Genomic DNA, 14589 nt, shown 5'->3' on the forward strand with positions numbered 1-14589 from the left:
GTTAAATCATAATTCATTAGACACTTATATTCTTTATACAAATTACATTACATATCATGAACATTGCTCATTGAACACACACAGTTTATAGTACTTAAATCAAAGTTCATAAATGGTAATATATATATATATATATATATATATCTACATGTATAATATAAATTCATATTTTTCTATTATATAAATTCACAGAATCCTTCATAGAAAAATAATACTAAGTATATGTATACTACATGTAAGCAATGTACATGTAAGTGCTCCCATGAAGTAAGAATGCCATTTAAAACCTGAATTGTCAAAACAAATAACCAATACATGAAACAATTGCATAATTCATTAATTATATTTTAGCTGTTTTTCATTCAAAATATATTTGTCCAAATTTGACAGCGTAAAATCTTTCCATGTCCCAAGGGACATTGTATAGACAAGAAAATTGGTAAATACTGTAAATCCTCCTAAAAAATTCATAAAGATATTTCTATGTTCATTATTAGCAATCCATATACATGTAGTACACCAAGGCAGCAGGTTTAAGTACATGGCCTTCATTATTTCAATATTTTCAGTCACTAAGAAACATTAAAGAATTGGAATTCATGGAATCATTTATGGAGCGTTGTGGCCCAGTGGATAAATCTTCTGACTTTGAAACAGAGGGTCGTGGGTTCGAATCCCACCCATGGCTTAATTTCCTTCAGCAAGAAATTTATTCACATTGTGCTGCACTGCACTCAACCCAGGTGAGGTGAATGGGTACCCGGCAGGATTAATTATTTGAATGCATGAGCGCTGAAAGGCAGCTCGAGCTAAAGCCGGGGTAATAATAATACTAACAACGCGTCTCGAAATAGAATATTTCTAGACAGATGGCGCTATATAAATGCCTATTATTATCATTAATAATCATGACATATAAAACAGCTGCTTGCACGTGAGTGATGCGACATTTACAAAATCAAAATTTTACTTAACTAATACTATTTTCATTGATGGATTTCCATATAACCTTCAGCAATGTTTCTCTGCTTGTTCTGCTTCTATTGAAACCAACTAGTGATCAGAGGGGACTTCCCCTTTAACCCTAATAAGATGATAGAGGGGGAGGGCTGATTCATGCCCCCTTGACATTTTTCACAATAAATCTGCCACGCTAAATTTTTTAAACTGCCTCGATTCATACTGAAATTTTACTTTCAAGTCGCGCGCAACCTACATGTATGAAACCATATGGGCGACACTCGGGTATGCAGGTCTGAAATTAAGTAACATTTTGTAAGAGCATGTCGGCCTCAAAAGAGTGGAAAGAGTGAATTTGTGCACAAATCCAATGCAAATACATGTAATTGTGTTTTTAGCAAACATTCATAAATGTATCATTACATGTATTTCTACTTTTTCTGATTAAACTTAATTAATTTCATCTTGTTTATGGACAGAATAAATTGCCCAACGATTTCCATCGACAAAAAAAACAAACAAACATAGAAATACATAAGTAATTTTCCAAACAATAAAACACATAAGGAAAAATTGAGCTACTGAATTTCTTTTTAAGTATCTTATAGCAGAGTCCTACAAAGAGTCTGCAAATTCAAAATAAGCAGTGCATTAACTAGCATAATTGATTATTTTAAAAAAAGAAATAGAACGGAATGTGACCTGGTTTCTACAAATCAAAACATTTTTGAAAGTTGCACGATTCAAACTAGACACACGCAAAAATGCATTCAAATTATTTAACACTAGCAATGAAAATGTCGGCTGATACCTCAATACTTCAGTACATGTATAACCAACAGCACTTATTATTGACATGAGATGCCATTGTGGGTTTTATTTACAAATAATTTCTATGAAACCTCCTACTGAAAACGTGATCAAGTTCTCTGAACCATATATTTAACTGAGTATATAGGCAGTGTAGCTGTTTTCAATGAATCTGCGGTAAGGAAATGGATCTTAAAGCGACCTTCAATTGACAAATCATGGGGAAATCAAGGCTAATCTCGGAACAGAGAAGGGATTCAAGACTTTCACTCGGCTGCATGCCTGGGAGGTCTAATATAGGAGAGCGATAGTTAGTAGACTAACCAACCATGTGCAAACTACGTGTTATCACTTTGAGACATGTAACTTCACAGAGGTTATTTATTTTGGTTTAGCAATCAAGAGACCTGCTAAGAGTCTAGGAATCGTTGGAAACTAGAACTGCGACGACCTGAAGTAAAATAACTATCACGAATTCGGTCCAATTCGTGCTGTCCGAACTCTTATCGCATTAGTCCGACGGGCTCTCATGGCGGACGGATTATATTATGCAAGTCAATTGGCCTTTTGCAAATTTCAAATTGATTCAAATTCCCCATGATTTGTCAATCGGAGGTCGCTTAAAAGCCAAATGAAAGAATTGAAACCAACTGTTGACATACTGTACTGTAGTCATGACTATGCATGAATCTCATGGTATTCAATGCTTATCTTCCCACAGATAAGCCTATGTGTTTTTTCTCTAAAGTTGTTTATAGGTAATGCATGATTTCCCGCACACACGAATGTTGGCCTAAGCCTCTTACAGTGTATTTCACAAAAGTTCTTTGTCACTTATGCATGACTTAACGCGTGACTGGTGACCCTCATTTGAATGCTGAATAGACTCTCTCATTTTTTTGAAAGCCTATCCTTGTTAAACAAAATTTGAATGCAAAGCTCAATATTTTTCAGTTTGAGGAGGGTTATTGGAAATTAACTCCCATTTCAGTGCTAAAACCAGGAAAATTAGCACAATTTAGCACAAGAAACGTTCACCAGTTGTGAATATCTTACGAACAGCGTTACAAAATAGCACCCTGATTATCATCATATGGGCAATTCCACAGGTTGGTGGACATGAGCTTAAAAATTCAAATTCAATATTTTCTTGAATTTTTTAATACTTTAAGTCCTTCATGCATGATAGTTTCAGGAACAAGAAATAAAAAGTTTATTTTCATATGTATACTTTGGAAAAAAATGGTCAAAAGTTGTGTCTTCCATTCTGTACCAAAATACAAGAAAAATAGTGAAAAATGAAATATGCCTTATTACCATTTTGTTATTGCAACAACATACCACTTTATATATTTCTGAAGTTTAGAAGAGTCAAATTACCTAAAATACACAACAGCTTTTCAAGTAAATTTGTAGTAGTCATTCAAAAATGAATATTGCAACCTGCTAAGGTGATGTAACCTGAGTAACCGAAAAAACTGACTTTGTTTTCTGAGAGAAAAATTCTTCACAGTTAATTGGTGGGATTTTAAATTCTCTTCCTTCAAACAATCTTTGACACAGTGATGACTCTCAAAATCATTAAAAAGTACAATTTTTTTATAAAAATGATGAAGAAAAACTGTAATGTGAGTAACCTTGTAACGTGAGTAACCATCATGTAATGTGAGTAACCAGTAAAAATCATGCAGTGAGGTAATATTTTCAGTGGGATGTCAAGTTTCAAGTCTCATGGTGAGTTGTGAAGTTATTTTTGATTAATTAAAAGCAAAATGAGGGTACACCTCTTTGATGTGACTCTTTGTTCATCAAAATATCAGTGGTCATACAATCACACAAAAAATTGAATATTAGTAGAAGTATTCACAATGCGAGAGTGCATTAGTAAGACTTGGTTTCGATTAACCAAATTTTAAAGAGTGTTCGAACAACACATTGAATGTCCTTACCTGTAACCCTATCTAGGCTGGGGTATTTTGGGAGTTAATATGGCCCGGGGGGGGGGGGGGGTAGGTGGGGCCTCCCAGGCCCCCCTTGAGATCTCGGCCATTGGCCGCACGATCACGCCGAAAATTTGCACGCAGGTTGTCTTGGACATAATCTACAATACTATACAGTAATTTATTTCATGCAAATTGGTATTAAGCAATTATGCTAATTTATGCATAATTAGTAAGCAAAATCATACTTTTCCCTCTTACTCCCTAATAAAGCTCCAATATTTCAATTTTTTTGTATAAAATCTCTTTTTGATGTTCCTAGCAATGAATTTTACACACATTATTGAATTTTTAATGACATTTGTGTTGTTAACCATACATGGACAAAATGTAACGTGAGTAACCGTAACGTGAGTAACCATATTATCTGCACCCCAAGTAAAAACCATGTGTTCTTTATTTTTTTAATTATGTACAAAGTTTGTCTCCCTAATATACTTCTTTGAAATAGATATAATCAACTTTCATAAAAGCCTTGTATGAGGAGACTTTTCACTTATGTCGACTTTTCATTTTATGCATGTCCAAATCATGTAACGTGAGTAACCGACACATTCCAAAGATTTGCCAGGAGCATAATAAAATTTCCCAAGTTTTGTTTTTATACAAAGGATAGTCAGACTGTGTACTTTGTTGTGATAAGGAGATGTTTAGTTCCTATCAATAATAATGGAGTAACAGCTCCAAGTATGAGTCAAGGTGTCTCCAAATGTAACGTGAGTAACCGTGGAATAGCCCATATGACACTTCTTCTTCCGTTGAGTACCGTCACTCAAGGTAAAATAATAAATCAATGCATGGCTGGCAGAAGGGCGTCAGCTCGATCGCCTACTGCCAGCCGCGAGACTATATTACATGGTTCATTTTAAAATTCTGAGACAAAGACTTTATTTAGGGCAATCCATTTTCAGCCGTGGTGTTTCCAGTTGTCTCTTTGTTCCGATGTCTCCATGGGTATGGGCAGGAGTGGAAGGGGAGGGGGGCACATCCTTCCTTTTGAAGGACCCTTTTCCATAAAAAAATTGGGGACCCATTTTTGTTAAATCCAAGATTATTCCCCATGTAGGTATATCAAAAAAGTGATGCTAAAAGGTTAGTGAATCCCACCACAACATGAACATTTCGAAATTGTTCAAGTTCTGGAATGTGAAGTAAGGGGATAAAGTACATGTACATGTATAACATTCAATAAAGGGGCTTTCACAATTGCTCGGTGATCGTTTGTGATGATTGGTCACAATATATGTTGCACAGAATCGCAGTGGTTGTAAGCAGTAGCACCATCAATCGTGAAAGGGGCTTTAAGTCTGTTTCTCTGGGCTCGCCGCTGAAAATTGTAGTGTTGTTGACTGCATTCAACATTCAGCGTGGAGGAGTGCATTTTGTGGTGGGGTTCACTAACTTTTGAGCACAACTTTCAATGTGCATGGGCTAAGCAACTGCAAAGAAATTATTCTCATTAATTGTGACAACTTAAAGAAAAAATGACCCGGGTCATCTACATGCCTTATTGGTAGATGGTTGATAGACAGATGCATGCTCAGGTGTGCTTCTCTTGGTTGCCATAGTAACAAAAGGTACACGCCTTTTCCGGAATGCAAGGTATATGGAATGCATGGCCTGTCAATGAAAGAAAAAACAGGATCTGTTTTATAAATCAGGGGTGTGAGTGGTCACAAATAAAAAGATTTGAAAAAAGCTGAAGAGTGTTGAAAAAGTCTGAAATAGAAAGAGCTCCCATACTTTTTGTACAGAGGAAGGCCAAAAATAAGCTGAAATTAAGCTGAAAATCAAAACAAAAAAATCTGAAATCAGATAAAAATCTGAACTCTCACACCACTGATAAATGGATAATATCATGTACAGTCTCATCCCAAGAACATCATTTTACATTGACTTTTCCACACACAAAACCGGGCCCCGTCTTACAAAGAGCTGCAATTGATCCAATCAACCACAACTAAGGAAAGCCAGCAACGTCAACATCTAACATGCATGTTCATTCAAATTGTTTTCTATACATGATGCATATTCGTACATTCTTCATTTTATCGACAATATTTCATGAAATTAGTAACTTGGCAAAAAATAATTCTTAGATTCTTATTTCGATACATTTTGATTGTATAAGAAAAGTTTCTCTGTGTTAAAGGCGGTACTTCCAGGCTGAATATAATATGATTTGAACAGATATAATAAAATCAGACAAACAAAACACTGAGAATTTCATCAAAATTGGACAAGGAATACAGTAGATTATGACACTTTAAAATTTGGCACTACATGTATCTTGGTGAAACAGTTTTATGGATGTCTTTATTGGTATGACATGAGCAAGCAACCTGAGGATGTCATATCCCCACTTACTGTATTCTTTTGAATTCTTCTAAGAATGAATTTATATTTACTCCAATTTTGTCTACCAAGAATGAAAAAATTCATCAGATCTAAGGATTCATTGTTGAGTGATAAAGATAATTATATGATACCTAGATGGATCCTTGGCATTTGATTGGGTGTTTGATATCGATCATTCGGACCATTTTACAATGACGTCATCAACCGTGCAATTTAGGATCCATTCATCGTGCAATCATGGATCAATACCATTTTTTCCATTGCATGCAGGCATTGTACGCGACATATGCAACAATCAACAGACCGAACTCGCACTGCATGATCATATTTTGTATCGAAACTGATAAATTTCCTATGAAAAATAATCTAGTTTTAAGTGTCATACAGTATAAACCAAATAATGAATGTTCCTTCATTCGTGCAATGGACAGAATACTTCATTCGGTGAAAGATGAAATAATGATCCATTCAACGAGGTGTAGCCGAGTTGAATGTATCTATTCATCTTTCACCTCATAAAGTATTCTGTCAATTGCACGAATGAAGGAACATTCAATTTTATTTGTATAATAATAAGTTCTTCATGTTTCTCCAACAATACCACAACGGCAACACAGCTACTGCTGCGTGATGCCTGCCAATGGGAAAAAATCATAGGCAGACAGGGTGGGAATCGAACCCATGACCTCTGGATTACTAGACCAGTGTCATAACCACTAGACCACCAGAGTGCCCTTAGTGATCTGGGTTCAAGCTATCCCATACAATAGATATCAAATCAAAGGATTCATTTGATGGGTGATAAAGATGAATAATACTTATAAATAAAATAAATAAATAATCTTATCATTTATGCAAAAACTGATTTTAAAGTGCCTTGAGCACATTACGGAGTGAATTTGGCAAGCGCAATTATAGATGCAAATTTCATTTTGTAACAAGGGAGGCACATCATACACACCAGAATGAAAATATGAAATGATCATGATTTCATGTATAACATAAGAAAATGAAAGTGGGAACATGACATCGGCCCAACATGACAGTATGCAAACAATCTGTTTTAACAAAATATTCCAAACTTTAAACCTCAATAACTTTATTATTTGTAACATATGAGATTTTGATCAAATTTAAAGAATTTTGCCTGGTGAATTTTACTCTATTTATTTAGATGCACTTACACGTATTCTAACCCAACAGTATCCCTTTAATGTAAACTGATGTGTTACATGTATTTCAATACTATTGGATAATCCTATTTATCCTCTGACATTGCAGAGAAGACAAAGAAGAAACGCTGATGTGATTCTGTGATGATTTTACTTTGAATAGAGACATTCAAAACCAGTCAACTATAAAACATTCTATTGATTTCTATTTGTTAAAGCAACTGTAACCTGCCACCCCCAAAACAACAAAGTCGCCAGGGACGGTTCTCTGTAAATCGCCAAAAAGAGTGATTTGATCAACAACAAAAAAGAAACTCAGCTTATCTGAAAGGATAATTCTCTCTTTTCATAGTGTCGAAATTAGAAGAAGTATTAAGGTAAATAAAGCTGAGATACAATAGTTTCTTCGACACTACAGTGAAACCTGTCTATAGCGACCACCCGAGGAAAACACAAAATGTGGCCTTTATAGACAGGTGTCTGCTATAGACAGGTTCTTACACACACAATCTTCCTCCATGGGAATCGGTTTTAGTGGTCACTATAGGCAGGTGGCTGCTATAGACGGGTTCTTACACACACAATCTTCCTCCATGGGAATCGGTTTTAGTGGTCACTATAGGCAGGTGGCTGCTATAGACGGGTTCTTATACACACAATCTGCCTCCATGGGAATCGGTTTAAGTGGTCACTATAGGCAGGTGGCTGCTTTAGACGGGTTCTTCTACACACGACCTGCCTTCATGGGAATCAGTGTTAGTGGTCACTATAGACAGGTGACCACTAATACAGGTTTGACTGTATTTATTTTTTACAGGCTGCTTGGAAATTTCACCTAGACTGCATCAACACCATGCATAGAATCATGTATGCCTGAGTAGAACCCAACCCTTTTTCTTTTCTCCTTGTCCTTTGAGGCTCACGCTGAATTCTTCTTCTTCATTCACTCAAGTACTTGTGTGGGCGGTTGTTGGTCAAGTTTGACAAGTTATAAATCATTTTATAGCTCAGGATATGCGTTTTAAAGGGGGAGTGAACTGTGTGTGGTCTCTCATTGACTGTGTGTTATAAATACATAGTCTTAAAATATACCTTTTCAGATCTCTACTAATACTACAGAGAATAAATTGGCCTAACTTTGTTTTTTTGTATAGAGAAACTAAATTGTTTTGAGAGGAAAAGTAATTGCTTTGCTACTTGGTAACATAATTATTGCGGTATAAATGTATTAAGTAGTTAATTAGCATGTTATCATTCAAGTGGGTCTATATTACCAGACTACACTAGCATTATGGGTCAGGAAACTGGCCAGTTAAGAGTAGTTGAGGACACGAGATGGCACTATTGATTCGTATCTGCTTTAAGCTATCTAAAAATTCAATAGAGCCTCGGAAATCCCTGTTTATTGCAATAATATGTATCCATACAAGTATCAGTACAAGTATCCATGCAAGAAATTACGATTTTCAATTTAGAGAAGTTCAAAATGAAAGAAAGATCGGTGGTCTAAAGAAAGAAGAAATAATAACAACTATTCCCAAAAGTAAAATATAATCTAAGGAATGCTTGGAGTACCCAAATTTTACATTATATGAAGAAAAGTATAACTATTTCAAAAAATACCCAAAGAATAAAAAACATGTTGATGAGCTAAATTTAAAAATCACAAAGTTTGACTTTTTTCTTTATTGTTGTGCATGGGGTATTTCCTAAGGATTAAAGCCTTCTTTAGCTTTGGTAAAGAAAAAGTTATTCATTTATTCATTTTATTTATTTATTTATTCATTCATTTATTCATTTATTTATTTATTCATTTATTCATTTATTTTGTTTGTTTACCCAGCGTAACCCCATCAGTGGACTAAGCACTGTTTTTCTTGGAGGCCCTGCATACAAGTAACAAATATATACATAATTTTTATTTTCTGATACTTTGTTAATACTGTATATTGTACTGTTTTTATCCTTTTGATGGTTGAATAAATAAATGAATTGAACAAACAATGAAAAAGTATTAAACAAGGAAGAAAATATGTTCAAAGAGACAAGCCACCTGCAGGACATACACACAGACATACTGAAATACATGTGTGTATGTAGAACAAATGTCAACATACATGTATATAAAAAAAAGTAATGTGAACTGTACAGGGACTCAGGGAGCATTGAACATTTAAAAAGCATAGTAGTAATTGAATGCAAGATCTATCCATAAGAATTTACATATTTTTGGGGGCTTTGTAATTTGAATTAAAATGTAGCACCCTCTCTTGGTTGCATTTTTATTTACATTTACAATAGTCGTTTGAGCACTTACTTTACATATTCAGTAATTGGATATTAGAAAGCTACTGACAAGGATAATATCTTTTCCTTCAGCAAGAAATTTATCCACATTGTGCTGCACTCGACCCAGGAGAGGTAAATGGGTACCTGGCAGGAATTTATTCCTTGAAATGCCACCGTGCTGTAAAAAGGCTGCGGGGCTAAAGCCAGGGTAATAATATCCAATTAAGCGCATAGGGATGCATTTGGCAGTGATATGCGCTATACAGTGCGTCCCAGAAAAAACGAAACCGAGATTTAGCGATGATTTATCATAACTTAATCACAAATAAAATAGACAAATGACCTACCAATGTAAAGCTTAGAATCTCCTCTTTCATCTGATATTAATTAGATTATTTCTCCTTCACGCATGAGTGAGCAAAAACAATTTGAAGAGGTGATACCAAAAAGTCATTTGGCGGGTTGTATCTAGGTTTCAAAAGGAAAACCACATTTTTAAAAAGTTCAATATCTGCTTTTTAATTTGATACCTCAATTACAGAAAATGGTTAAGAAATAACAAAGTTCTGGTTATTTGAAAAGAGGCTTGAATTTCAATAATTTCATAAAATGAAGAGGCTTTACAGGCTAGCGTTCAAACTCACTCGACACTCCGTTTTGTTTACGATCAGCCATGCATTAAGTCTTTTGTTAACCATGCGATAGCTTCTGTGGGAAACCGGTGAAAACAGTTTATTTAATGAAATTATGGAAATTCAAGCCTTACTTCAAATAACCAGAACTTTGTTATTTCTTGACCATTTTCTGTAATTGAGGTATCAAATTAAAGAGCAGATATTAAACTTTTAAGACATGTGATTTTCTTTTTGAAATTCATATACCCCCCGCCAAATGAGTTTTTGGTATCATTCCTTCAAATTGTTTTTGCTCACTCATGCGTGAATGAGGAATAATCTAAATAATATCAGATGAAAGAGGAGATTCTAAGCTTTACATTGGTAGGTCATTTGTCTATTTTATTTTTGATTAAGTTATGATAAATCATCGCTAAATCTCGGTTTCGTTTTTTCTGGGACGCACTGTATAAGGCATGTTGGTATTATTATTATCCTGAAATTAACAGCCCACATCATTCTTGAGATGTTTTATAAAAACAAGACAAAAATAATGCAGATGTCCTATTTGGATTGGGCACCCGATTAAATTAAAACCAGATGTAAAATCAAAGAATTTATCCAATAAATCACATTTTCAGCTCATATCTGTCACACAACATCCATTTTGAGGTACATGCATTGATATGATCTACATATAGTAAAGATCCAATTGCAACAAGAATGCCAATCTCGGTGCAATTGCATCACATGTCAGCGCACACATTGCAAAAGCTCTGCATCTCATGGTGCCTCTACTTCTTCACATATGTTGTACAGTATGCGCTGCAGCAGCGCAGCAAATCGGCCATGACGTCATCGCCTAGGACAAATCTGCTTGGCCGAAATTCGCAGAACAATCGCAGAAAGATTTGACATGTCAAATGTCTGAGATTTGGTCTGCTATTCTTCTGCAACAAAGCTGGTCGTAGCTGCAGTGCGTTGTAGGTTGGCGCACACTCTGTGATTCTGTTTCAATCACATCTTAGTGCAATCGCATCGCATAGTGTGCGCTGGGATTTAGTTTGAATAAATTCTTTGTGAAACCACCCCATTGTAGGTTGGCACACACTCTGTGATTCTGTTTCAATCGCATCTTAGTGCAATCGCGTTGCATAGTGTGCGCTGGGCTTTAGTCCGAATCAAATCTTTGTGAAACCTCCCCCTGGTCATATATCATCCACTTACCACAAGGGAAGATCAAACAGCCAGCAGCTTCCCGGAAGAGGTTCTGTGAAAGAGGCTGCTGACACAAGGAGCATATCCTGTAGAAAACATGCAGACATTTGATATGAAAATATGTAAAGCCAGTCAGAAAAATTAAGAACTGTTATTATCAATCATTAAATATAAAGGAAACCAAAACCTAAGAAGAGAAGCAATCTTATTGGAAAGAGTAAAACAGGAGGAACAATTTAAAACAAGTTTTATCAAAATCAGTTATGAAATAGGCAAGTTACGGACGTTTAAAAAGTCTTGTTGTGCTTTCTATGGGTATCCTAAAATTAGCATCCATGCTTCAAAATGGCTGATTTTGTGGACAACCCTCCATTTGTTTTGTACACAAATTTTCAGGTTTTCCCCTTTATGTTACATATTTCGCATCATTTCCTCCTGACCTTGATATATGTGGTGTGAATTACATTTTCCCATGACATAAATTATACTCAGAATGAGGCAATATGCAATTTGAAAGATAATGGGCAAAATCTGAAAAATTTTGTACAGAACAAATGGAGAGTTGTCCACAAAATTAGCCATTTTGAAGCATGTTTGCCAATTTGAGGATCCCCATAGAAAGTAAAACAAGACCTTTTAAACGTCCATAACTTGCTTATTTCACAACCGATTTTGATGAAACTTGATTTAAACTGTTCCTCTCATTTTACTCTTTCCAATAAAATTGCTTCTCCTCTTGGGGTTTTTGTTTCCTTTAATGTTTGCAAATTCCATAACTTTCCAATGCTCATGATCATTTTACAGCCATAAAATTCTGTAAGCACAGCAAAATTTTGTGTCGTTGGGATATGGGACGTAGAAGAACGTCCAAACTTAAAGGCAACACGAAGTGCTGTTGTTGGATCAGACTGCTAATAATAAAGCGACCCTTAAGTTGGGCGCACAATACATGATCCGCTGCTATGAAATTTTTGAAGAAATTGTGTGCGTGAGGAACAGATTGAGTTTCTTCTTACCTGCTTAGGTTTGTAAACTGACCCCAGTGAGTTCTAGGATCTTCAATGAAGTGATTTCCTTGGCCTAGAAGCTTCTTTACCTGAAGGACCTGCACAGGACATATAAAAGATATCATCAAACAGGACATGTCGAGGGCTTGCTAAAACGCTGTTCAAACAATAAAAATAAAAATAATATAGGATTTGTGTAGCGCACGTATCCACCTTGCTACATTGTAGGTGCTCAAGGCGCTCCTATATAACCCTACTGATTTTGGTGCACACAGCTTTTTGAGGAATTACATCCTGCCGGTACCCATTTACCTCACCTGAGTTGAGTGCAACACAGTGTGGATAAATTTCTCGCTGAGGGAAAACACGCCATGGCTAGGATTCAACCCCACAACCCTCTGTTTGAAAGGCAAGAGTCAGAACCACTAGACCACGATGCCACCACAGTAAAATTACAAAATATTTTCCTATTCTGATAACCATTTGATAGTGTGAGAAAAAAATTATATTAGCAACTTATTGTAGTCCCACTTTCAGAAAACCAGGAATGTAACATCACCTGAAAACAATCTTTCAGAGTAAAAATGAGGTGAATATTCTTCATTTTCTTGATAGTTAGCAATTTGATGCAAATAATTTCAAAGGAAATATGGAAAATAGATGACGATTTCATTGATATAAAGATGTTAAATATAAAAATTTCAGCAACTTTTGGGAAGGGATTTTTTGTGTGACTTTTCCCTGTTTACCCCTCAACTGCCCATTTATTAATCCACCCCAACAAAAAGTTGATTTGAATAAAGAGAGAAAAATCCAACAAGCACAACGCTGAAAATTTCATAAAAATGGGTTGTAAAATAAGAAAGTTACAAAGTTTCGCTTAATTCCACAAAACAGTTAGGTGCACATACACCAGGTGGTATGCAAATGAGGGAACTGATGAGTGATGACTCACTATTTCTTTTGTATTTTATTATAAGACATGAAATATTCTAATTTTCTCCCTATTTTCCTGTGAAACAAAGTTTTATTTCTCCCTGAACATGTGGTATTACCATTATTATAACATTGTATGGTTCAGTTAAGTTGGTCCATATTGTCAAATTGGTAAAAATTGAAATATTGTACAATTCAAACAATAATAAAAAAAAAAAAGAAATAGTGAGTGAGGGACATCATCGATTCTCTCATTTGCACGTGACTACATGTAACTGTTTTTGTTAAAAATAAGCGAAACTTTGAAATGTCATAACTTTCTTATTTTACATCCGATTTTGATAAATTTTCAGCATTATGCTTGTCGGATTTTTCTCTATTGATTCAAATCAACATTTTTCTGGGGTGGACTTAAAGGAGAATGAAACCCTTGAAACCAGCTGAATCCATATCAAAGAGAAAAATCAAAGAAACATTGTTGAAAGTTTGAGGAAGATTGAATGAATAATAAGAAAGTCATGAGCATTTGAATATTGAGATCACTAATGCTATGTAGATCCTCCCATTGGCAATGCGACCAAGATCTGTGATGTCACACACATACAACTCCCTCATTACTTTAGTACTTATTTCACTTATATTCTCACTTTTACAGAGTCTATCACAAGGTGAGGTGTTCTCTTTATGAGAGGACAAGTACAGAGGTTTCACAACATTATATCATTGATGAATCGTTTGTCATATGATTAGAATGAGCAAAAAGAGATGTTTTGGGGTATATTTTCAGTGTCCAAAAGGAGAGAGTTGTTCATCTGTGACATCATAGATATTGGTCGCATTGCCAATGGGAGGATCTCCATAGCATTAGTGATCTCGACATTCAAATGCTCATAAAACTTCTATTGCTAGTCCTATTTTACTCAAACTTTTGTTGATCTCATTCTTTGATTTTTCTGCTTTCACAAAAGCTAACTTGCTCCAAGAGTTTCATTCTCCTTTAACCTTTAATAGCTTGATTGACTGAGCACAGAACAGTCATCTTCCATTTGCGTGTTAAGTCATTGGAAAATTGTGCGTAACTTCACGGACAGTCATATGAAAAACGCACCTAGAGGGTGTTCCAATCAAATTGCTGTACGCAATTTACAAGCAATTTTACGATAAAACCGGTGATTCTCTCTTAGGTGCTAAATTAACATCAATGAAATTTTGAGTATATCATTTA

General features: G+C 35.2%; 1 protein-coding gene and 1 non-coding gene across 4 annotated transcripts in view; both read right to left on the reverse strand.

Annotated features, from left to right (window-relative positions):
- Positions 1 to 2962: 2962 nt before the first annotated feature.
- The window catches only part of LOC129268309 (uncharacterized), a 41763-nt gene continuing 30136 nt past the window's right edge, over positions 2963 to 14589 (reverse strand). For 2 of the 3 annotated variants that reach the window (XM_064104637.1, XM_064104639.1), the window contains 3 exons: positions 12438 to 12526; positions 11431 to 11507; positions 2963 to 5390 (listed from right to left, as the gene is read on the reverse strand). In XM_064104637.1, coding sequence (XP_063960707.1) covers positions 5311 to 5390; positions 11431 to 11507; positions 12438 to 12526 — 246 coding nt within the window. In that variant the 3' untranslated portion in view covers positions 2963 to 5310. The remainder of the gene's footprint in view (positions 5391 to 11430; positions 11508 to 12437; positions 12527 to 14589) is intronic. The other variant, XM_064104638.1, reaches the window with a different exon arrangement.
- On the reverse strand, positions 6787 to 6863 carry TRNAT-AGU (transfer RNA threonine (anticodon AGU)). Its single transcript has one exon. It is a non-coding gene; the product is annotated as a tRNA-Thr (tRNA).

The sequence above is a fragment of the Lytechinus pictus genome, chromosome 9 (assembly GCF_037042905.1).
Source record: "Lytechinus pictus isolate F3 Inbred chromosome 9, Lp3.0, whole genome shotgun sequence".
Lineage (NCBI taxonomy): Eukaryota > Metazoa > Echinodermata > Echinoidea > Temnopleuroida > Toxopneustidae > Lytechinus > Lytechinus pictus.